At 42.6% G+C, this 23,788-nt stretch overlaps 1 protein-coding gene across 1 annotated transcript in view; it reads left to right on the top strand.

The window, feature by feature from the left end:
- Positions 1-23,788, top strand: part of LOC311131028 (uncharacterized protein) — a gene marked incomplete at both ends in the record, with an annotated part of 129,038 nt that overhangs the window by 75,863 nt on the left and 29,387 nt on the right. The window contains one exon of the mRNA XM_084163853.1: positions 20,780-20,896. Within this exon, the coding sequence (XP_084019979.1) occupies positions 20,780-20,896 (117 nt within the window). The remainder of the gene's footprint in view (positions 1-20,779; positions 20,897-23,788) is intronic.

Below are 23,788 nucleotides of genomic sequence, written 5' to 3'. Positions count from 1 at the left end.
CTCAGATAATGCTATTTCTTTAGGCTCACTGCAAACTGCTCTTGTTGTAACAATATCGCAATTTGGCCATCACTGTTGTTTCTCTGCCATTTTAATTGGCCTCTATTGAGTAGCCAGTCGACATGTTGCTTGTTGCTTCTCTCCCTGCTAATTTAGTGTGATGCTAGAAGGTGCTCTCGGGTAGTGAGTGTTGTCTGGTTTTAACTCTCTCGAGCTTCCCCAGTGGAGCTAATTGTAAGTGTCATGCATTTCTGATAAAGCTGTGTGTGTGTTTGTGTGTGCGTGTGTGTGTGTGCGCAAGAGGTTGACGCAAATGGAAAGGTTTTACTTTGGGATGATAGGGCTCTGTGCAAAAATAGATTTAAGAAGGACCTGTGAGAGGGAAATGAATCCCTATGGCGCTCAATTTCCTACATTTTTAATACAATTTGCTGTAGCACTCTGAAAGCATGGCTAAGAAGGGAAAAATGAACTCCAACATTTCAACTTTTCTGATTACATTTCCACACTTGCATGTCCCTCTTAAATCATACACACGTGCACGCACGAGCGCGCACACACAGCCCCAGTGTGTGACATCACCAGACCAAAATAGATCTCCTGGTTCTTCCATCCATCGTAGTTTGTCGTAGACTAATGGATTTGATCAAGCTGGTCACACCTGCTCTCTCCAGACCTTTGCATTACATAATATGTCTTACAGAGGCCATCATCACGCTCTAGATCTAAAGCAATATCACTTATACTATATCAAAGTACAGTGGGGGAAAAAAGTATTTAGTCAGCCACCAATTGTGCAAGTTCTCCCACTTAAAAAGATGAGAGAGGCCTGTAATTTTCATCATAGGTACACGTCAACTATGACAGACAAAATGAGAAAAAAAATTCCAGAAAATCACATTGTAGGATTTTTAATGAATTTATTTGCAAATTATGGTGGAAAATAAGTATTTGGTCAATAACAAAAGTTTCTCAATACTTTGTTATATACCCTTTGTTGGCAATGACACAGGTCAAATGTTTTCTGTAAGTCTTCACAAGGTTTTCACACACTGTTGCTGGTATTTTGGCCCATTCCTCCATGCAGATCTCCTCTAGAGCAGTGATGTTTTGGGGCTGTCGCTGGGCAACACGGACTTTCAACTCCCTCCAAAGATTTTCTATGGGGTTGAGATCTGGAGACTGGCTAGGCCACTCCAGGACCTTGAAATGCTTCTTACGAAGCCACTCCTTCGTTGCCCGGGCGGTGTGTTTGGGATCATTGTCATGCTGAAAGACCCAGCCACGTTTCATCTTCAATGCCCTTGCTGATGGAAGGAGGTTTTCACTCAAAATCTCACGATACATGGCCCCATTCATTCTTTCCTTTACACGGATCAGTCGTCCTGGTCCCTTTGCAGAAAAACAGCCCCAAAGCATGATGTTTCCACCCCCATACTTCACAGTAGGTATGGTGTTCTTTGGATGCAACTCAGCATTGTTTGTCCTCCAAACACGACGAGTTGAGTTTTTACCAAAAAGTTATATTTTGGTTTCATCTGACCATATGACATTCTCCCAATCCTCTTCTGGATCATCCAAATGCACTCTAGCAAACTTCAGACGGGCCTGGACATGTACTGGCTTAAGCAGGGGGACACGTCTGGCACTGCAGGATTTGAGTCCCTGGCGGCGTAGTGTGTTACTGATGGTAGGCTTTGTTATTTTGGTCCCAGCTCTCTGCAGGTCATTCACTAGGTCCCCCCGTGTGGTTCTGGGATTTTTGCTCACCGTTCTTGTGATCATTTTGACCCCACGGGGTGAGATCTTGCGTGGAGCCCCAGATCGAGGGAGATTATCAGTGGTTTTGTATGTCTTCCATTTCCTAATAATTGCTCCCACAGTTGATTTCTTCAAACCAAGCTGCTTACCTATTGCAGATTCAGTCTTCCCAGCCTGGTGCAGGTCTACAATTTTGTTTCTGGTGTCCTTTGACAGCTCTTTGGTCTTGGCCATAGTGGAGTTTGGAGTGTGACTGTTTGAGGTTGTGGACAGGTGTCTTTTATACTGATAACAAGTTCAAACAGGTGCCATTAATACAGGTAACGAGTGGAGGATAGAGGAGCCTCTTAAAGAAGAAGTTACAGGTCTGTGAGAGCCAGAAATCTTGCTTGTTTGTAGGTGACCAAATACTTATTTTCCACCATAATTTGCAAATAAATTCATTAAAAATCCTACAATGTGATTTTCTGCATATTTTTTTCTCAATTTCTCTGTCATAGTTGACGTGTACCTATGATGAAAATTACAGGCCTCTCTCATCTTTTTAAGTGGGAGAACTTGCACAATTGGTGGCTGACTAAATACTTTTTTTCCCCACTGTATAGACTGTTTGTCTCTTAGTCAAAGACTGACATACCTGAACATCCGGGTGTGGACTATCTTTTCAATCAATTACATTAATTGATCAATTAATTATTAAGGAGACACCAAAACCAGCAGGACTGGAGCTGTCCTCCACTGGTATTGACTGTGGTAGGCCTATCCCATAAACAGTCTCAAACAGCAGAAATACATTTTATGGTCTGTTGGACTGGCAGCTGGAGGTTTGGGTCGAAGAGAAAGGAGGGTCTCAATCCACAGAGGTCAAACAGACCACAGCTCTTTGGTGATTACTGTCCAACCCCACCACAGAGGTCAGCCTCTCTATAGACTCTGGGCTGACCACACTGACCACCATGATACAGCCAGCCACCACAGGGCACAGTGCAGCAGGGCCAAGCTTAACCATCCAATGAAGCACTGATACAGCACCAGCAGACCAGTCTTCTAACGTTCTATGTTCCTCTCTTTCTCTCTCTCTCTCATCCCCCTCTCTTTGCATTTTTATTGGTGTGTGTATTTGTGTTTTTTGTGTAATGAGGATGTCTCATTAAAGTAAGACAAAAAGTCAAAGTCTCTCTCTCATCTCTCATCCACCCACCCCCTCTCTCTCATCTCTGTTAGCATCAGGAACCCGGCAACAACCCGGCAACCTCTAAATCACTCTTATTGCAGTGAGCTGAGATTGCATTGGGTCTACACCACAGAGAGGAGAGAGAAGTGCTATCTATATTGCAGGAGAAATAGGTTTCATATTCCCTGGGTGTGCATTCAGCTTGCCTTTGCAGTAATTATAGCCTCATCTGCAGTGAGTGAAGTGTCTGTCTGAGCACATGGTGATACAGTGGATCGTATGCCTGCTGTCCTCCCTGCTCTGTTAGTAGGGAGATGGAAACGTGTACTTACTGACTGACCCCAGGTCATTTACTGTGCGATGGTACAGGTGATAGCAGCGTGTTTGATTTGAGTTTATACATTTATATAAACAGTTACAGTATGTATACTGCAGCAGCATATCAAGTAACAGAAAAAAAACATAACAGCATAGCTTTATGTACAACTGTAGGAGTCCATTTCCTGGACACAGATTAAGCCTGTCCTGCACTATAATGTACTTTTAATGGAGATTCTTCTATGAACATGCTTTTGTCCAGTAGCTTTAATATTTGTCCAGGAAACTGACCTAATATGTATAGGTGAGTAATTTTTCAGGTTGTGGTTGACCAGGTTGTCATGGTGACTGTGATTGTTATATTGTCCCAGACACTTGCTGTTAAATGTAGTCATCCTAAAACCTTTAACTGTGAGAGATATTGGTGGTTCAGTACATTTTCTCCAGTGTGGCATTAAAGTTCAGGCCCAGCTGTGTTGCTGGGTAAAGGCAATGGCTTATCTTGCTTTTAGGTACACTTGAACAGGCAAATCCCATGATCCTTGTCTCTGGAACGCTATTACAAGGTTCATTAACTTCCACAGTAATGGAGGATGGTGTTTGGGTGTGTGTGTACTTGTGTGTACTTGTGTTTATGTGTAGAGATTAATGTGTGTATGTGTCAATAGAACAGATTTGTCCTCGAATTCCAGCTTAAATTATAACTGAACTCGAGAACTGACTTCTCTCGTGACATCGATATTAGTCAGAAACATTTATTTCAGTGCAAGTAGGTTATAAAGTCAGTATCTTCCAAAACCGTGTTCGTCAGGACTTACTTGAGGGTTGGGTTTTGATTTCAGCAATGCCCACTTGCCCACTACCACGGGATACAAAGCTGCGGTCGATCTACTCCTACCACAGAACACACAGCACACAGCACATCAGCAGCAAACACCTTAGCTAGATGTAAAATTGTGAGACTAAAACCTCCTCGGCAAAAACGTCCAAATTAATTTCAGCTTTCTTGAGTTATATTGGATTCATTCTGACTATTTTCAGGAAGTGATGCTGACTTTGTTCCAATGGTGTCTCATGGAGGACAAACATCAGTAACTGCCACATCGAATCACACCCCCAAAACTAAAATCAATTTTTTTTAATGAGCAACCTTTAAGTTGTAATGTTAATGTTAAGCAGTTCTAGTCTCCTAGTATTTTCCTAACAGATACTGTATATGAATCTAATAGGGGGATGGCAGAATCCATTTTATAAGGACACTGTCCTGCTAAACCACGATGCTTACTGTAGTCCTGACTGGAGACCAACAGTAAGCATGGATCTGCATTGTCGTCGTCCCCTCCCTTACAGTGCCATGTCAGAGTCCGAGCAGTAGAGACAGAGATGGAATGGAATACAGTGGCTATTTTAAAAGTAGTCTGTAATTCATCATAAGCCAGCAGCTAGCATTACAAAGAAAAACAAGTATGATAGCTCCCTCTGTGTCTATCTGTCCCTGCCCCTCTTTCTGTCTCTTTTGCTCTCCCTATTTTTTTTACACACACACACACACACACATTTACACGCAAGCAACCAAGGGAAAAACCATTTTCACCTTGGAGGCTGTAAGGAAGTGGATTGGATGCAACTACTGTAATCTCTCTTACGTGTGTGTGTGTTTGTGTGTGTGTTTGTGCACATATGTGGGATATGTAATGGGGCTGGTGTTGAGTGAAACAAAGAAGGTAAATGGCTGCTCTGACTCAGTCTTTCAGGGAGCACTCAGCAGAGATGGCAGTTAGCCCTGATCTCACCCAGCAGATGAAATAGAATACTAGGGTTCCATTTTCCCTGCGTGGAACTAAAACTGACCTGACCCTCTTACAATATGAAACAGCTTCTATATATAATGAGGTCTAGAGAGAGTGAGCCACTGGGATAATTTCAACCACATTATTCCTGCATGAAACAAAAACAGAAACAGAACTGAACTTTTATTGAGTGTCCTTTGACTATATCAAAAACTCTGCTCAAAGAGAAAGAATGCAGCTTACTAATCTGGTATCGCGGAATACGACATTGATCCAATTCTCACACAATTAGTCATGTTTTATTACACCCAAATGGGATTGTGCTGCTCGCCATCTGTGTACTAAGACTACTGAGACTGCTGACAGAACATTAAGACAAGACAGTATAAGCATTAATAATACATCAAACATACGCAGATGCTCACACTCATGCAGACGCCCACACAGAGACGGAGACACACACACAAACACAACCATTTGAGCCTGAGAGAGGTGGCCGTTCCTCTTCTGCTCTAATACCACAGTCATGGTGCATAAACTAAACAACACCAGATACATACACACACAATGCCAGAGAAATGTAACGACCCAGTGATAACTTAATGGGTCATCCACAGTTCCAATGTAGATAATGGACACTGATGTTATTGTCTGAATTCATGTCTACCATAAATGTTGGCAGTGGTGTATATTCATGGATGCTAAGGAAAGCCAGGCTTCCCCAAAAAATGTATCATAGAGAAAAATAAAAAAAGATACAAAATAATGTATCTTTCGTCTCTGTGTTTCATACATTTCCTTCAATTCGCAAGAGGCTGAATGTATCTCACCGGAGAAAGCATCTGTTATGATGAGTTTCTCTGGTATCAAGTAATTCAGGATGCAAGAATATACTTAAACAATCTAATGGAGGGTTGATACAAAGTATTTAATAGATACGGTACCGGGTTCGCATAACAAACGGCACAGGCGTTGCCTCTTGTCATTCGAACACTGGACAAAGGAAATCTCTCAGTTTATATACTTCATGTTACACGTTTCTTCAACAACATCTGGTAACCATCAGTGGGCACTCCCCACTCTGATGTTATCACCTTGTACACAACTCAGTATATTCCTTCTATCAATCATTCTGAGATAAACACAGGTAAGCTCCCTCGACATACTGGAATCCTTAGCATTCAGACTCTGTGGCACCAAGAGTTACCTATCTAACAGATTTAAGACGTCATATTAGCATCTGAGCGAGCGAAACAGCGCCCCTCTGTATGTGTAGCCCAGCTATCTGATGCTGTCTGGTCAAAAATGTGTATGACATTGTTGCCGCCCATAGCATTGAATGCAAGGGAAGCCTTTTGGCTTCCCTTGATAGAAAATTCTAAAATAATAGACAATCAGAGTTGAGCTGTTTTCTTTGCGATTTGCGGTAACTCCGTGGTTCTAAATCAATAGTTGTTTAGTAGTCCGAAAATGTCGGAAACATTAACTTGCTTGACCATGCTGTAGGTCATGTAACAGTTTGTTACATGCAATATATTTTGTGGACTTCACTGGACAGATGTTGCTCTCCGGTTTTGTGATGAAACAAAGGTGTGGTTGAATTTATTCTGCCACTTTGTCTTCTTATTGTCTCGGCCTTAGGCCTATATATCGTGGTGTCAAGGAACATGAACTAACAGGTTATAGAGCAAGTAATGCAATTATCACAACACAAGTTGTAATATGGCATGTTTTTCCTGGCTTGGCTTCCCCAATGATTTTGCCCACACACCGCTACCGAATGTTAGAATATTTCTACTGAGCACTCTGGCACAGCCCTACACTGCACTTGCTGTGGATCAGAACAGAACTAGAATGCCAGCCAGCCTGAGATTTTCTATTCACATCATCTCCTCTAGTAGATAGGTCAGAACAAGACAAAAAGCCCTGTATCCCCTGGGCAGTCAGTGTGTTTATTAGCGTCTGCATTGGAGCAGACACACAATGGACGGCTGCCAGTACTAGGCTAACCCCTGTCTCCCGTGGCCACTCCATAGCCCCACACCGCTGTCCGCCCAGCCCATTAAAACACTGCCTGTCACTGGCCCGCCTAATTGTGGTGGAAGGACACAGGATGGGGGAGACAGCAGGGGCAAATAGCCCTCTGCAAAGAGAGCGCAATGTCACACTCACACTAGCCTGTTATGGCTAATATCTCTCAGCCTGAGAACTCACCACTGCTGCGGTGTCCACACAGTGTGTGTGTGTAGGTGTGTGGGGCGGTAGTGGGGGTGTGAAAGTGGGGGCGAGGTATGATGTCATAATTATAGTTTGTGTGTGTGTATTCCTTTTTCTATTTGTTTATTTGATAAAGGTTTCCAGATGAGCGGTGTATGCTTGCCAATCACGTACTGTTTATTTATTTTTTTGCAATTCATTTAAGAAATGAAAACCCCACACTGTAATGGCTTTTCTCCTTCTCTCCAATCCCTTTGATACATTTTCAAAGCCAACACTCACATTATTATCCCCTCAAACTAGTGTATCAGTGGCTACAACACAGGAGAGGGTGGGAGGCTATTCCTCATCTTCTCAGGAAAATGAACACACACTCACCTCTATATTATTTACTAGCCTAGAGGAGTTAGTCACACTCACACAAGGATCCACACAAATACAGGCAAGAATGCACTCTCTCACACACACATACACACACAAATTCACTTGTAGTGTATTAAATTGAGTCAAAAGTAGGAGTATTTGGTCCCATATGCCTACCATGCAATGACTACGTCAAGCAGACCCGGCTCCAGAACAAATCAGTTGGACGGGCATTTGATTTCCATAGGGGGGCCCGTTTTTTCACGGGACCTCCTACACTTGCACACATTTTTAAATGGGTGTAATAGTAAAGACCATAGGCAGCTCATGATTTTCAAGTTTGGGGAAGCTTACAATTTGTTCTACCAATCTATGTGCCAGTTAGGAATATTTATATATGCACATTTTCTTGGAACAGTTTCATTTCAATAATAACATTTTCATTCCTCAAAATCATTGTCATGTGCTTAATCATAAAAATCTTTAGTAAAATAATATTATGGGGAGAGCACAAGCCTCTGCCATATGGACACATTGATACACTGTGATCCATTGGTGGCTAAAGAAATTAGAGCATAGAACTCAGAGATAGCCTATAGGCCAATGACTTCCATCATCAACTAAGTAAAATACATAGGCCTAAAGCTGACAAATAAAAACAGTAGAAAATATCCTGATGAAAATTCTGGTTCTTTCAATCACATTCATTTTTCTTGTCCGCCTGTCTGCCTCTCTTTCTATCTGTCTTGACTTGCTATTACTAATGAAGTTCAACATTGTATCAAATTATCACAGGTCCGGCCCGAAGTTGTAGTTAACAAACTTGCAACATTGTATCAACTAGCCTATTCCGGGCCCTCAAAGTTTCCTGTGCCAGTGAGCTCGGGACAGAAAGCAGTTTTTTATGATGTTTCCACTGGATGTATGGGATCATCAGATCATGATATTTTGCTCTTTCACACCGATGCTTGGTGATTATCGAGGCTGGGAGTGTTGGAAAGATTTTTCAAATACTGAGGAACTATCATTCGCAATGGATGTTTAAAAAACAGTCTTTGTTGACTTGTGTGAGGCAAAGAAAAAAAATGAGTGGTGTACGTGGTGAGTTAGGACAATCAGAAATAAGACATTGCCAAATGGGCACTTTCCTACATAACCATGCATTCTGGAGATGCACCATATCTTCGCCACACCCCCCTCCTCTTCTTCTTAATGCAACATTTTAAATTACACTCAAGACACATTGTCTTTACACATATTTTAGACACTTTTCACTGACAGCCGCAACTCAATCAGCTAGACATGTAGCCACGTTCACTACCCAAATTGCATGCATCCCAAACACACTTGTGATTTGAAACAATCCACAGCTATTGAAGAAAACATTTTTGGAATGACCCTCTGTGGCTAAGTCATGCTCCCTGGTGAAGTATTTTGGATGATTTTATTTAGACAGGAGTAATTATATAATTTTTGCAAGACATACATTTACTTTAGGGAAATCCAGCATCCTAACAGTGCACTGTGCACACGCCAACTTTCCTCTCCAATTCGCAAGAGGCTGAAACCAGAGATCTATATATAATGAAGAGATGCTCATGTCTATGCCCTAACAATGGGAGTCTTTGCCACAAAGGTGGGAAGGCAGGCGACAAGCTTAGGTCTGAAAAGTATTCCCATAGAAACGCATTGGATTTATACTGGACAGATCTTTGGTGAGAGTGAGCCCTCTCGCTTAGCCTCTTCCTCTCTGCTGAAACTATAGTATGGAGCGAGAGAGCTGCCAAAAGGTTGAACGTACGTATTGTTAGGATCGTAAGAAAAGCCATGTATCAAACATGAAACGTAAACGTTAAATTAGATCTGTAAACGTACAAACCCTATGTTATGATTATGAATGAACATTTACACATTCAATTCTTACTTTACATCTCCCTTTACTCGGTTACAGATATGTTTTATGCGTACAAACTTTTGTCAGTGGTGTGGCATCTGCAAAGGACATGAACCGAATGTAGCTAGTTGAAGTTAGCTAGTCAATCAAGCAACTCTAGCCCAGACGTTAGAGTTGCTTTGCAGCTTCCGGTTTCAATTCCAAAATAAAAATGTAGAGCTTGTTTTAGAACTGCATTCAATAACGACATTAAACCAGTAGATGGTGTAGTATAGGCTTGGGCCTTCAGCAAATGACTTGTGTGAGAATGATAAAGACACAGAAGAGCCTTGTCTAGAATAACCGCCTGAGCTGCAAAATAGAAAGTAAATATGATTTAGACTAGGCCTATTCCACTATCTAAATATGCCATGCTGTTGTGTGTTATTTAATGGCATAATTTATTTGTATAGCCGCGTGAGGCTACTGTTGTGATCATGTAACCAAATTAATCACATTTGGGAGCACGGACTGTAGGCCTTAAATTAGGCCTTAATTAGGCATTTTGACTGTTGTATTAGTGGATTCCACTTTATATGTAGGCTTGATATAGCCATTTGCGTTGCACAACCCCATCACGAAGAGGCTATATCCATATCAATAAATGAGACAAAATAAAATATTTATTGTCTTGGCAATAACCTGTCCTGAGCAAAAAAGCCAAGGTGTCCCAAATGGTCAAGACTATCTATAGCCTATTCTATAGCCAGATCTGTTTTCCTTATCAGCCACTGCACGTGCTTCTTCAAGTATTTTGTTTAAAAATTATTTAGAGGTTATATTTAGAGGCCTGTGAGCTAGGGTCTTTTTTAAGGGGAGCCCTAGAATAAAAACAGTTTTAAAACACAAATAGAGTTCTGAAATTATTCCGCAAGACACCAGTACCCAAATTGATAACCTAAATTGCAATGCCTACAAGTTGAAGGCCTATTTTTTATTTGGATAGGCCTAAATTAAACATTGAGTTATTAAACTGAAAGGCTAAAGTACTTGGGAAAATGTAGATCATTTTCAATATACACATGGATTTCAACTGTTCTATTCTCTTTCATTTAGTTCCTATTGCAACTTAGACAAATTACTGAATGGTTGACATACTGACTGAATTCATATTAACCCCTCCTACAGAATATGCTTTGGCAAGATTTTGAGTGATGAAATAAACATCAAAATATTCTCCAAAATAATATTTTGAGTGGTAAAGACTCCAGTGGTCATACATAATTCCTAGATTCATCAAACATCTATTATTATTTAATGTTTCATTATTCCTGGTAGATACTACTGGTTATGATTGCAGACAGAGCCCAGAGAATGGGATGGTGCAATATTGAATTAGTCATATTTTGATAAGGTGCATGCATGGGGATGTCCACGTCACCCAGAGATACACCTAGCGGACTAAAACTTCACTGTTGTAGGCATAATACAGCTAGTGCTATCTATACTTGCACTGGCAAACAAATCCATTACAATAGCTACCTAATGTGAAGTAAACTCAACTGAGGAGTAATAGAGAATGGAGACTTTTAACTTGAAAACGTGCAGGATAACTCTTTCCGGTTTCCTTGACTTCCGTTTTTTTTTAATACTGTGTTATGCTTGTTCACATAGCACTCCTCACAGGCCATTTGGTGTACAGTCGTGGTCAAAAGTTTTGAGAATGACACAACTATTAATTTTCACAAAGTCTGCTGCCTCAGTTTTTATGATGGCAATTTGCATATACTCCAAAATGTTATGAAGAGTAATCAGATGAATTGCAATTAATTGCAAAGTCCCTCTTTGCCATGAAAATGAACTTAATCCCCCAAAAACATTTCCTCTGCATTTCAGACTGGAAGCTTTAAAAGGAGGGTGGTGCTTGAAATCATTGTTCTTCCTCTGTTAACCATGGTTACCTGCAAGGAAACACGTGCCATCATCATTGCTTTGCACAAAAAGGGCTTCACAGGCAAGGATATTGCTGCTAGGAAGATTGCACCTAAATCAACCATTTATCGGATCATCAAGAACTTCAAGGAGAGAGGTTCAATTGTTGTGAAGAAGGCTTCAGGGCACCCAAGAAAGTCCAGCAAGTGCCAGGACCGTCTCCTAAAGTTGATTCAGCTGTGGGATCGGGGCACCACCAGTGCAGAGCTTGCTCAGGAATGGCAGCAGGCAGGTGTGAGTGCATCTGCACGCACAGTGAGGCGAAGACTTTTGGAGGATGGCCTGGTGTCAAGAAGGGCAGCGAGGAAGCCACTTCTCTCCAGGAAAAACATCAGGGACAGACAGATATTGTGCAAAAGGTACAGGGATTGGACTGCTGAGGACTGGGGTAAAGTCCTTTTCTCTGATGAATCCCCTTTCCGATTGTTTGGGGCATCCGGAAGAAAGCTTGTCCGGAGAAGACAAGGTGAGCGCCACCATCAGTCCTGTGTCATGCCAACAGTAAAGCATCCTGAGACCATTCATGTGTAGGGTTGCTTCTCAGCCAAGGGAGTGGGCTCACTCACAATTTTGCCTAAGAACACAGCCACTTAGTTATCACTTTTGCCTTATGGCAAGGTGCTCCATCATGCTGGAAAAGGCATTGTTTGTCACCAAACTGTTCTTGGATGGTTGGGAGAAGTTGCTCTCGGAGGATGTGTTGGTACCATTCTTTATTCATATGGTACCAACACATCCAACACAGGCTCTGGGAACAAAACATCGACATTTTCGGTCCATGGCCAGGAAACTCCCCAGACCTTAATCCCATTGAGAACTTGTGGTCAATCCTCAAGAGGCGGGTGGACAAACAAAAACCCACAAATTCGGACAAACTCCAAGCATTGATTATGCAAGAATGGGCTGCCATCAGTCAGGATGTGGCCCAGAAGTTAATTGACAGCATGCCAGGGCGGATTGCAGAGGTCTTGAAAAAAACTTAATGTAATTGTCAATAAAAGCCTTTGACACTTATGGAATGCTTGTAATTATACTTCAGTATACCATAGTAACATTTGACAAAAATATCTAAAAACACTGAAGCAGCAAACTTTGTGAAGACCAATACTTGTGTCATTCTCAAAACTTTTGACCACGACTGTACATTTATTTTGTTGGTGAGATGAAACTGCCAAAACTCTGAAAGGTATTATTGTATGTCAGAATTGCAACACAAGATTTGTTCAAGCCTAAAATGTTAGTCTGTAATCATAGCATGGTGTTTGTATGTTCACAGATTAAATTTCACGTTTATGTTTCATGTTTCACGCATGGCTTTTCTTACGATCCAAACCATTTACGTATGGATTTTCTTACGATCCTAACGATACGTACATTCAACCTTTTGGCAGGTATCTTGCTCCAACCTATATCACTGGAGAAAGCATCCGAGCAAGCGAAACAGCGGCCCTCTATATGTGGCCCATATATCTGATGCTGTCTGGCTAGAAATATTATGACATGCCACACTACTGAGACAGAGGGGCGCTGTTTCGCTCGCTTGGATGCTTTAACTGTGACACATGCTGACTGGACCGGGCACGCACGTGTGTCCGCCATTGCGCGCATATTGATTTTGTCCCTCCATACCAGATGCAATTAGGACACGCAGGTTGAAAGATCAAAACGAAGTCTGAACCAACTATATTTTGGGAGACAGGTCGAAACACATGGAACATTCAAGGCCATTTAGCTAGCTAGTTAGCTGTTCCTAGCTAATTTGTCCTGGGATATAAACATTGGGTTGTTATTTTACCTGAAATGCACAAGTTCCTTTTTTCCGGGATCTTTATAGAATTTTGACCCATTTCAAATTTGCCACATAATAATATAATAATATGCCATTTTAGCAGACGCTTTTATCCAAAGCGACTTACAGTCATGTGTGTATACATTTTTACGTATGGGTGGTCCTGGGGATCGAACCCTCTACCCTGGCGTTACAAGCGCCATGCTCTACCAATTGAGCTACAGAGGACCACATGGGCCAAATACAACAGGTGTAGACCTTACAGTGAAATGCTTACTTACAAGCCCTTAACCAACTGCAGTTTTAAGACAGATAAGTGTTAAGTAAAAAATAGATAAGTAAAAAAATATATATATAAAAAAAATTAAAGAGCAGCAGTAAAATAAAATAACAGTAGGGAAGCTATATACAGGGGGTACCGGTACAGAGTCAATGTGCGGGGGCGCAGGTTAGTCGAGGTAATTGAGGTAATATGTACATGGGTAGAGTTATGCATAGATAATAAACAGAGAGTAGCAACAGCATAAAAGAGGGGGTGGGTGGGACAATGCAAATAGTCCAGGTAGCCATGATTAGCTGTTCAGGAGTCTTATGGCTTGGGGGTAGAAGCTGTTAAGAAGCCTTTTGGACCTAGACTTGGCACTCTGGTACCGCTTGCCATGCGGTAGCAGAGAGAACAGTCTATGACTAGGGTGTCCTGAGTCTTTGACAATTTTTAGGGCCTTCCTCTGACACTGCCTGGTATAGAGGTCCTGGATGGCAGGAAGCTTGGCCCCAGTGATGTACATGGCCGTACGCACTACCCTCTGTAGTGCCTTGCGGTCGGAGGCCAAGCAGTTGCCATACCAGGCAGTGATGCAACCAGTCAGGATGCTCTCGATGGTGCAGCTGTAGAACTTTTTGAGGATCTGAGGACCCATGCCAAATCTTTTCAGTCTCCTGAGGGGGAATAAGCTTTGTCGTGCCCTCTTCACAACTGTCTTGGTGTGTTTGGACCATGATAGTTTGTTAGTGATGTGGACACCAAGGAACTTGAAGCTCTCAACCTGTTCCACTACAGCCCTGTCGATGAGAATGGGGGCGTGCTCAGTCCTCTTTTTTTCCTATAGTCCACAATCATCTCCTTTGTCTTGATCACGTTGAGGGAGATGTTGTTATCCTGGCACCACACGGCCAGGTCTCTGACCTCCTCCCTATAGGCTGTCTCATCATTGTCGGTGATCAGGCCTACCACTGTTGTGTCGTCGGAAAACTTAATGATGGTGTTGGAGTCGTGCCTAGCCATGCAGTCATGGGTCAACAGGGAGTACAGGAGGGGACTGAGCACGCACCCCTGAGGGGCCCCTGTGTTGAGGATCAGCGTGACGGATGTGTTGTTACCTACCTTTACCACCTGGGGGCGGCCCATCAGGAAGTCCAGGATCCAGTTGCAGAGGGAGGTGTTTCGTCCCAGGGTCCTTAGCTTAGTGATGAGCTTTGAGGGCATTATGGTGTTGAACACTGAGCTGTAGTCAATTAATAGTATTCTCACGTAGGTGTTCCTCTTGTCCAGGTGGGAAAGGGCCGTGTGGAGTGCAATAGAGATTGCATCATCTGTGGATCTGTTGGGGCGGTATGCAAATTAGAGTGGGTGTAGGGTTTCTGGGATAATGGTGTTGATGTGAGCCATGCCTTTCAAAGCACTTCATGGGTACAGACGTGAGTGCTACAGGTCGGTAGTCATTTAGGCAGGCTATCTTAGTGTTCTTTGGCACAGGGACTATGGTGGTCTGCTTGAAACATGTTGGCATTACAGACTCAGTCAGGGACATGTTGAAAATGTCAGTGAAGACACTTGCCAGTTGGTCAGCGCATGCTCGGAGTACACGTCCTGGTAATCCGTCTGGCCCTGCGGCTGGCCCTGCGGCCTTGTGAATGTTGACCTGCTTATAAGTCTTACTCACATCGGCTACAGAGAGCGTGATCACATAGTCATCTGGAACAGCTGATGCTCTCATGCATGCTTCAGTGTTGCTTGCCTCGAAGCGAGCATAGAAGTGATTTAGCTTGTCTGGTAGGCTCGTGTCACTGGGCAGCTCACGGCTGTGCTTCCCTTTGTACTCTGTAATAGTTTGCAAGCCCAGCCACATCCAACGAGCGTCGGAGCCGGTGTAGTACGATTCAATCTTAGTCCTGTATTGACTCTTTGCCTGTTTGATGGTTCATCGGAGGGCATAGCGGAATTTCTTATAAGGGTCCGGGTTAGAGTCCCACTCCTTGAAAGCGGCAGCTCTACCCTTTAGCTCAGTGCGAATGTTGCCTGTAATCCATGGCTTCTGGTTGGGGTATGTACGGTCAATGTGGGGATGATGTCATCGATGCACTTATTGATGAAGCCAGTGACTGATGTGGTGTACTCCTCAATGCCATCGGAAGAATCCCGGAACATATTCCAGTCTGTGCTAGCAAAACAGTCTTGTAGCTTAGCATCTGCGTCATCTGACCACTTCCTTATTAACCAAGTCACTTAGCTTCCTGCTTTAGTTTTTGCTTATAAGCAGGAATCAGGAGGATAGAATTATGGTCAGATTTGCCAAATGAAGGATGAGGGAGAGCTTTGTACACGTCTCTGTGTGTGGAGTAAAGGCGGTCTAGAGTTTTTTTTCTCTGGTTGTACATTTAACATGCTGGTAGAAATTAGGTGGAACCGATTTAAGTTTCCCTACATTAAAGTCCCCGGCCACTAGGAGCGCTGCCTCTGGATGAGCATTTTCCTGTTTGCTTATGGCCTTATACAACTCGTTGAGTGCAGTCTTAGTGCCAGCATCGGTTTGTGGTGGTAAATAGACAACTACGAAAAATATTGAAGAAAACTCTCTTGGTAAATAGTGTGGTCTACAGCTTATAATGAGATACTCTACCTCAGGCGAGAAAAACCTAGAGACTTCCTTAATATTAGATTTCGTGCACCAGCTGTTGTTTACAAATATACACAGACCGCCACCCCTTGTCTTACCGGAGTCAGCCGTTCTATCCTGTGGATGTAGCGTATATCCCGCCAGCTGTATGTTATCCATGTTGTCGTTCAGCCACAACTCGGTGAAATATAAGATTTTACAGTTTTTAATGTCCCGTTGATCTCTTGTTTTCCAATGATTGTACGTTGGCTAATAAGACTGGTGGAAGAGGCAGATTACTCGCTCGCCTTCAGATCCTTACAAGGCACCCCGACCTACGTCCACGGTATCTCCGTCTCTTTCTCCTGCGAATGACAGGGATTTGGGCCTTGTCGGGTGTCTGTAGAATATCCTTTGCGTCCGACTCGTTGAAGAAAAAATCTTTGTCCAATACGAGGTGAGTCATCGCTGTCCTGATATCCAGAAGCTCTTTTTGGTCATAAGAGACGGTGGCAGAAACATTATGTACAGAATAAATTACAAATAATGCGAAAAAACACACATAATATCACAATTGGTTAGGGGGCCGTAAAACAGCAGCCATCTCCTCCGGTGCCATTCTTCTTATAAGAAGAGTCACACAAAATGGTGTGTTCTCTACTCCGACAATTAATCCACAGATAAAAGGGGAAACCTAGTTAGTTTCTAATAATCTCTCTTCCTTCAGTCATCTTCTTCTTCTTCTTCTTCTTCTTCTGTGGACTTTATATGGTGGTTGGCAACCAACTTTAAGGTTTATTACCACCACCAACTGGACTGGAGTGTGGACCTCTGTTCATCTTTCAATCACCCACGTGGGTATATGCTCCTAAAACTTGCAGCGTGACAAGCGTAAAAAATAGAACCATGTTCTGTTTTTGCGTCTGGCTACACAGACGCTTGCGAGCAGTTTGGATGAAATTATTGAATAACATGTATGTGTACATTTATTTTGCAATGCTCGCGCACGTAACGCCAGCGGTGTGGTCAGCTGCGTCGTTCTGTCAGCGCACGTCTCGGTCAAATAAATGATCAATATTTCAATATTTTATTTGGATGTACAAGGAGGTATGGTAGGGCGTACCAGGCCTCCTAAGGCCCGCCCATAACGCCAGCCCTGACATCAAGCTTGTGACTCTACAACATTTTTGTTTTGTTTGTGTTTTTCGGATTATTTTGAGCCCAACAGCAATGAATGGTAAATAATGTATTGTGTCATTTTGGAGTCCCTTTTATTGTAAATAAGAATGTAATATTTTTCTGAACACTTCTACATTCATGTGGATGCTTCCATGATTTCAGAAAATCTTGAAGGAATCATTAACATGCTAAGCTCTCACCATTACCAATAACAGGGAGGTATAGCATTTTTGGGGGGTATGATATTTATCAGAGCAAACAGTCCCATCTGCTGTGGGCCCTGCTGTCTAGAGCTGTGGAGTCAGACCCACACACCAACACACAGCCATGTTAACCATCACATAAAAAATGGAGCAGGTGTGGATTGTTCACCAACACACTGCCACGCAGGGCTAAAGCCACTGTCAGATATGTGATGCTACTTAATATATTAGTGGTGGATGGAATGAGCTACCACAGATAACCAACTAACAGAGAACCATGACGTGCCAGTGACTCTCTCAGATAGAGCCCTATTCTTCACATTGAAGAGCTTTAGATTGAGAAATAATACAGAAGATAGATAGACAATCTATCTGACAGGTCCTTCATACAGCACTTCACCCTCTCAGTGACACACACTCTGTTCGGGAGAGAGAGAGAGAGGGGGAAAGAGAGCGAGAGACAGCGAGAGAGATACAGGGAGCGAGAGACAGGGAGAGAGAGACAGGGAGTGAGAGGGAAGGAGAGAAAGGGAGAGAGAGACAGAGAGAGAGGCCGGGGGGGGGGGGGGGACAGCCTGGCCGTGTGACTGTGACTTTCCACAAGGTGACAGATTGGCTGCTGCTCTGTCTGTCACCCCCCCCCCTCCTCCCTTTTATCATGACGGATGCTCGGCGGGGGGGAGGACAATGTGTGCCGCCCACCCGCGTCTCTCTCATGAGCTGGGTCCTCATAAATTACCTGATCATCACCCAGTCAGGCACCCTCGGAGCCACCTCTTTTAATGGCACATTACCACGTTGTTGCGAGGTAATAAACATGTTTTATTTCGCCAGGCTATAACTTCAAGCACCGCTCTTCAAGGGAAATGTTTTGGGGATAAATGGTGAGATAGAGGAGATTAAGTCGTAATTATAGGCTCTACTTTTAGGACGGTGCTGGAGTTTGACAAGGAAAGTTGCACAGCAGCAGGTTTTTAGGCTTTGTTTCGTAGCTGTGTGGAGAGATAGCTATATTAAGTATGGTTTTATTAGCCAATCCAGTTTCCAGGCCCAGGCCCAGACACAATCTGATGCACTGCATCTCTTTTCCAGCATTTATAATACCCAGGCTTACTTAATGATGTATGAGGGGCAAGATACAAGCTCACCCGACCCGGACAGGGAGAATTCTAGTGTGTGTAAATCTATGTCTGTGTGTATGTGTGCTTGAGAGAGAGATTTCAAGTGTGTGTGTGCGGGTGGGTGCGTTCATGTGTTGCGGGTTCACTCGCTTGCACATGTCAAATAAAATGTTATTCGTCACGTTTCCTAAACAACAGGTGTAGATTAACAGTGTAATGCTTACTTACGGGCCCTTCCCAATAATGCAGAGAGAAAGAAAATAGAGAAATAATAGAAAAGTAATAACACGTAATAATAAAAGCAATAATAAATTCACAATGAGTAATAATAAATTGGCTATATACAGTGCCTTGCAAAAGTATTCATCCCCCTTGGCGTTTTTCCTATTTTGTTGCATTACAACCTGTAATTTAAATTGATTTTTATTTGGATTTCATGTAATGGACATACAGAAAATAGTCGAAATTGGTGAAGTGAAATGAAAAAAATAACTTGTTTCAAAAAATTCTATAAAATAAATAATGGTTAAGTGGTGCGTCATATGCTATGAAGCCCCTAAATAAGATCTGGTGCAACCAATTACCTTCAGAAGTCACATAATTAGTTAAATAAAGTCCACCTGTGTGCAATCTAAGTGTCACATGATCTGTCACATGATCTCAGTATATATACACCTGTTCTGAAAGGCCCCAGAGTCTGCAACACCACTAAGCAAGCGGCACCATGAAGACCAAGTAGCTCTCCAAACAGGTCAGGGACAAAGTTGTGGAGAAGTACAGATCAGGGTTGGGTTATAAAAAAATATCAGAAACTTTGAACATCCCACGGAGCACCATTAAATCCATTATTAAAAAATGGAAAGAATATGGCACCACAACAAACCTGCCAAGAGAGGGCCGCCCACCAAAACTCACGGACTAGGCAAAGAGGGCATTAATCAGAGAGGCAACAAAGAGACCAAAGATAACCCTGAAGGAAAAAACCCATTGCTTAAAGAAAAATATAAGCAAACACGTTTGGTGTTCGCCAAAAGGCATGTTGGAGACTCCCCAAACATATGGAAGAAGGTACTCTGGTCAGATGAGACTAAACTCGAGCTTTTTGGGCATCAAGGAAAACGCTATGTCTGGCGCAAACCCAACACCTCTCATCACCCCGAGAACACCATCCCCAAAATGAAGCATGGTGGTGGCAGCATCATGCTATGGGGATGTTTTTCATCGGCAGGGACTGGGAAACTGGAAATGAAGAAATTATGGATGGTGCTAAATACAGGGAAATTCTTGAGGGAAACCTGTTTCAGTCTTCCAGAGATTTGAGACTGGGACAGAGGTTCACCTTCCAGCAGGACAATGACCCTAAGCATACTGCTAAAGCAACACTCGAGTGGTTTAAGGGGAAACATTTAAATGTCTTGGAATGGCCTAGTCAAAGCCCAGACCTCAATCCCATTGAGAATCTGTGGTATGACTAAAAGATTGCTGTACACCAGCGGAACCCATCCAACTTGAAGGAGCTGGAGCAGTTTTGCCTTGAAGAATGGGCAAAAATCCCAGTGGCTAGATGTGTCAAGCTTATAGAGACATACCCCAAGAGACTTGAAGCTGTACAAATATTGACTTTGAGGGAGGCGAATAGTTATGCACGCTCAAGTTTTCTGTTTCTTTGTCTTATTTCTTGTTTGTTTCACAATTTTTTTTATTTTGCATCTTCAAAATGGTAGGCATGTTGTGTAAATCAAATGATACAAACCCCCCCAAAAAAACATTTTAATTCCAGGTTGTAAGGCAACAAAATAGGAAAAATGCCAAGGGGGGTGAATACTTTCGCAAGCCACTGTACATGGCCACGGGTTACCAGTACCGAGGCAATGTGTATGAGGTAATTGAGGTACATAAGTACATAAACTAGGAATAAAGTGACAGCTAATAAACAGTCGCAGCAGCGTTTGTGATGAGTCAAAAAAGTGAGTGCAAAAAAGGTTAATGCAGATAGTCCAGGTAGCTATTTGGTCAACTATTTAACTATTTAGCAGTCTTATGGCTTGTGTGTGTTAATGTACTGCATCTCTGTGTCAAACATCTCCCTCGGTTAACCCCCCTGCTCTGTCTCCATTCTGCAGCTGAGGACAACCCGTGCCAGACCAACCCCTGTCTGCATGGAGGCAGCTGCCTGCCGGAGGGCGACGGCTACAGCTGCTACTGCCCCCAGGGCTACTCTGGAGAGAGCTGTGAGATCGGTGAGTGGGGTCAGGGGTTAAAAGTCACTGTGGAGAGGGGGAAAGGTTATGAGTTTCAGAAAGTCACTGTCTTGCCATCCATGTGTGTTGTACACATAGCCAGACTCAGAATCATTGTAGTGTTACTGTTTAACTATAGCTGATACAAATACACTGTGTACAAAACATGACACCCCCCCCCCCCCCCAGTTCTTGACACAAACCGGTGCGCCAACTACCATACCCTGTTCAAAGGCACTTAAATATTTTGTCTTGCCCATTCACCCTCTGAATAGCACACATAAAATCCTTCTTTAACCTGTCTCCTCCGCTTCTCCTCCTTATTTACATTTACATTTACGTCATTTAGCAGACGCTCTTATCCAGAGCGACTTACAGTTAGTGAATACGTTTTTTTTTTTTTTTTATACTGGCCCCCCATGGGAATCGAACCCACAACCCTGGCGTTGCAAACGCCATGCCCTATCAACTGAGCTACATCCCTGCCGGCCATTCCCTCCCCTACCCTGGACAACGCTGGGCCAATTGTGCGCCGCCCATGAGTCTCCCGGTCGCGGCCGGCTGCGACAGAGCCTGGATTCGAACCAGGATCTCTAGTGGCACAGTTAGCACTGCGATGCAATGCCTTAGACCACTGCGCCACTCAGGAGAACTTATTGACATAAGTATTCAGACCCTTTGCTACGAGACTCGAAATTGAGTTCAGGTGCATCCTTTTCCAGCTTGAGAGGATCTGCAGAGAAGAATGGGAGAAACTCCCCAAATACAGGTGTGCCAAGCTTGTAGCGTCATACCCAAGAATAGTCGAGGCTGTAATCGCTGCCAAAGATGCTTCAACAAAGTACTGAGTAAAGGGTCTGAATACTTATGTAAATATGATATTTCAGTGTTTTATTTGCAAAAAATTCAAAAAACCTGTTTTTTCTTTGTCATTATGGGGTGTTGTGTGTAGATTTATGAGGAAAATAAACAATGTAATACATTTTAGAATAAGGCTGTAACGTAACAAAATGTGGAAAAAATGAAGGGGTCCGAATAATTTGCAATATTTTCGCCCATATTTTGCATTCTGACAGTAGAATCGTGTCTAGCCAGTAAACTAGCGTGTCAAATCGGTTTGTTCCTCTGTGGCGGGAAAACCACGAACATGGCAACCCTGAGCAAGGCTTGTAAGGGGAAAGGAGACACAAAATATCACCTCTCTTTTGCTCTCCTCTCTTTTCTTAACAAACCCTCAAATCTGTGAGCTAACCTTGAACTAATAAAATAGTAGAGTCAAATTCAACATTATACAGAACATTTTGTTTTTTCCAAATGGAGAAAGTTTCTATTTAGAAGTGATGAAATGCACATCTCGTGTAGGAGTGCTATTTCTCAAACGAGTGGTAATTGGTAACGGTTATATTGGGCTCTTTGGTAGTGTTATAAACCTTAAAATATCTAGTTTTTAGTAGGCTACATAATTAGAGAAGGGCTGTTTCTGTGAACCTCAGGCAATAGGCTCAAGTGAGCCTGTTTCTCTCCCCAGTCAGAGGCAGGATGTTCCCCGCATGATGAAAGGGGGGCATGATGTAATAGTTTGGGAAGCACTGATCTACCTAATGATTAGCACAAATACAGCAACCCCATGCTTCAGCCTATTTATTTATAGCCACTATGCTGCATCAGTTGGGCTACAGGTGATAATACTTATTTCTAAATTTCACAGCAGCCTGATAATATTGACCAATATGTTGTTAGGCTCATTTCGCAAATTATATTTTAGATGGTGTCAGCAACATTTTATTTGTACTCATTTTGGAGTAGAAAAGTCACCAGAACTGACTTTCTCTAAGTCGTTCTACAAAGAAATGACATGCCAAGCGTGATGAATGGTACCCAAATAAGAATAATGGGTTATGACATTTACATTTAGTTAAATCAGGGGTTTGGTGGTGACTTTCTGAACTGTTAGAGTTATACCAACAGTTTAAAGTAATACTGAAATTATTGGCATTTCAGTTGTGGTTGAGATACAGTGGGGTACAAAATAGTTGGATCCCTTGATAAAGATGAGCAAAAAAGACTGTATAAAATAAATAATACAAATACTGTGCTATATTGTTTACTCATAACATGAAAATATATATTATTTTAAACAAATACAATTGCCCAAAGAACTAGATTTTGTTTAACAAGTAATACAAAAAAATCTAAATAAAGATAGCGGTCCAAATTATTGGATCCCCTTTCCAGTACTCCAGCCCCCTCCCCTTGCGAGGATAACGGCACTGAGCCTTTTTCTCAAATGTTTTATGAGATTAGAGAACATATTGGGAGGGATCTTAGACCATTCCTCCATACAGAATCTTTCCAGATCCTTGATAATCTTCATCTGCATTTATGGACTGCCCTCTTCATTTCAAACCACAGGTTTTCAATGAGGTTCCAGTCCGGAGACTGAGATGGCATTGCTTATGTTGGCCCCCAAAATGCAACACAAAGTTATGCCCTTGCTCCTATGGATCCCATATACATTAATGCAACGTCAATGAGGAGGGGTTGCTGTTCCGGGTCACTGCTTATGCAGAGGGGTCACAGGCCAGGGTCAGAGGTTAAGAGGAGAGGTATTACCATGGGTGTGATTATCAATCGGCCATCTACTGACCACACACTCACACACAAACACACACACACACACATTGGCTGTCTGGGGACGGCAGCCTTCGATTTGGGGATCATCCTAAACTTATGTGGGCTAAAGGCATCAGTGATCAATCAACATTACAGCCACATCAATAAGTCCTGATAAATGCATGTTAAACAGATGAATTACACATGATTTGTAATGTTAGTTTGTAATTGCTTAGAATCTGTTGGGACATAGTACATTTTGTGTATGTCAATCATATA

The sequence above is a fragment of the Coregonus lavaretus genome, assembly GCF_964263955.1.
Source record: "Coregonus lavaretus genome assembly, chromosome: 6".
Lineage (NCBI taxonomy): Eukaryota > Metazoa > Chordata > Actinopteri > Salmoniformes > Salmonidae > Coregonus > Coregonus lavaretus.
Note: the sequence above shows the minus strand (reverse complement) of the source record. Positions and strands in the feature narration are given on the sequence as shown.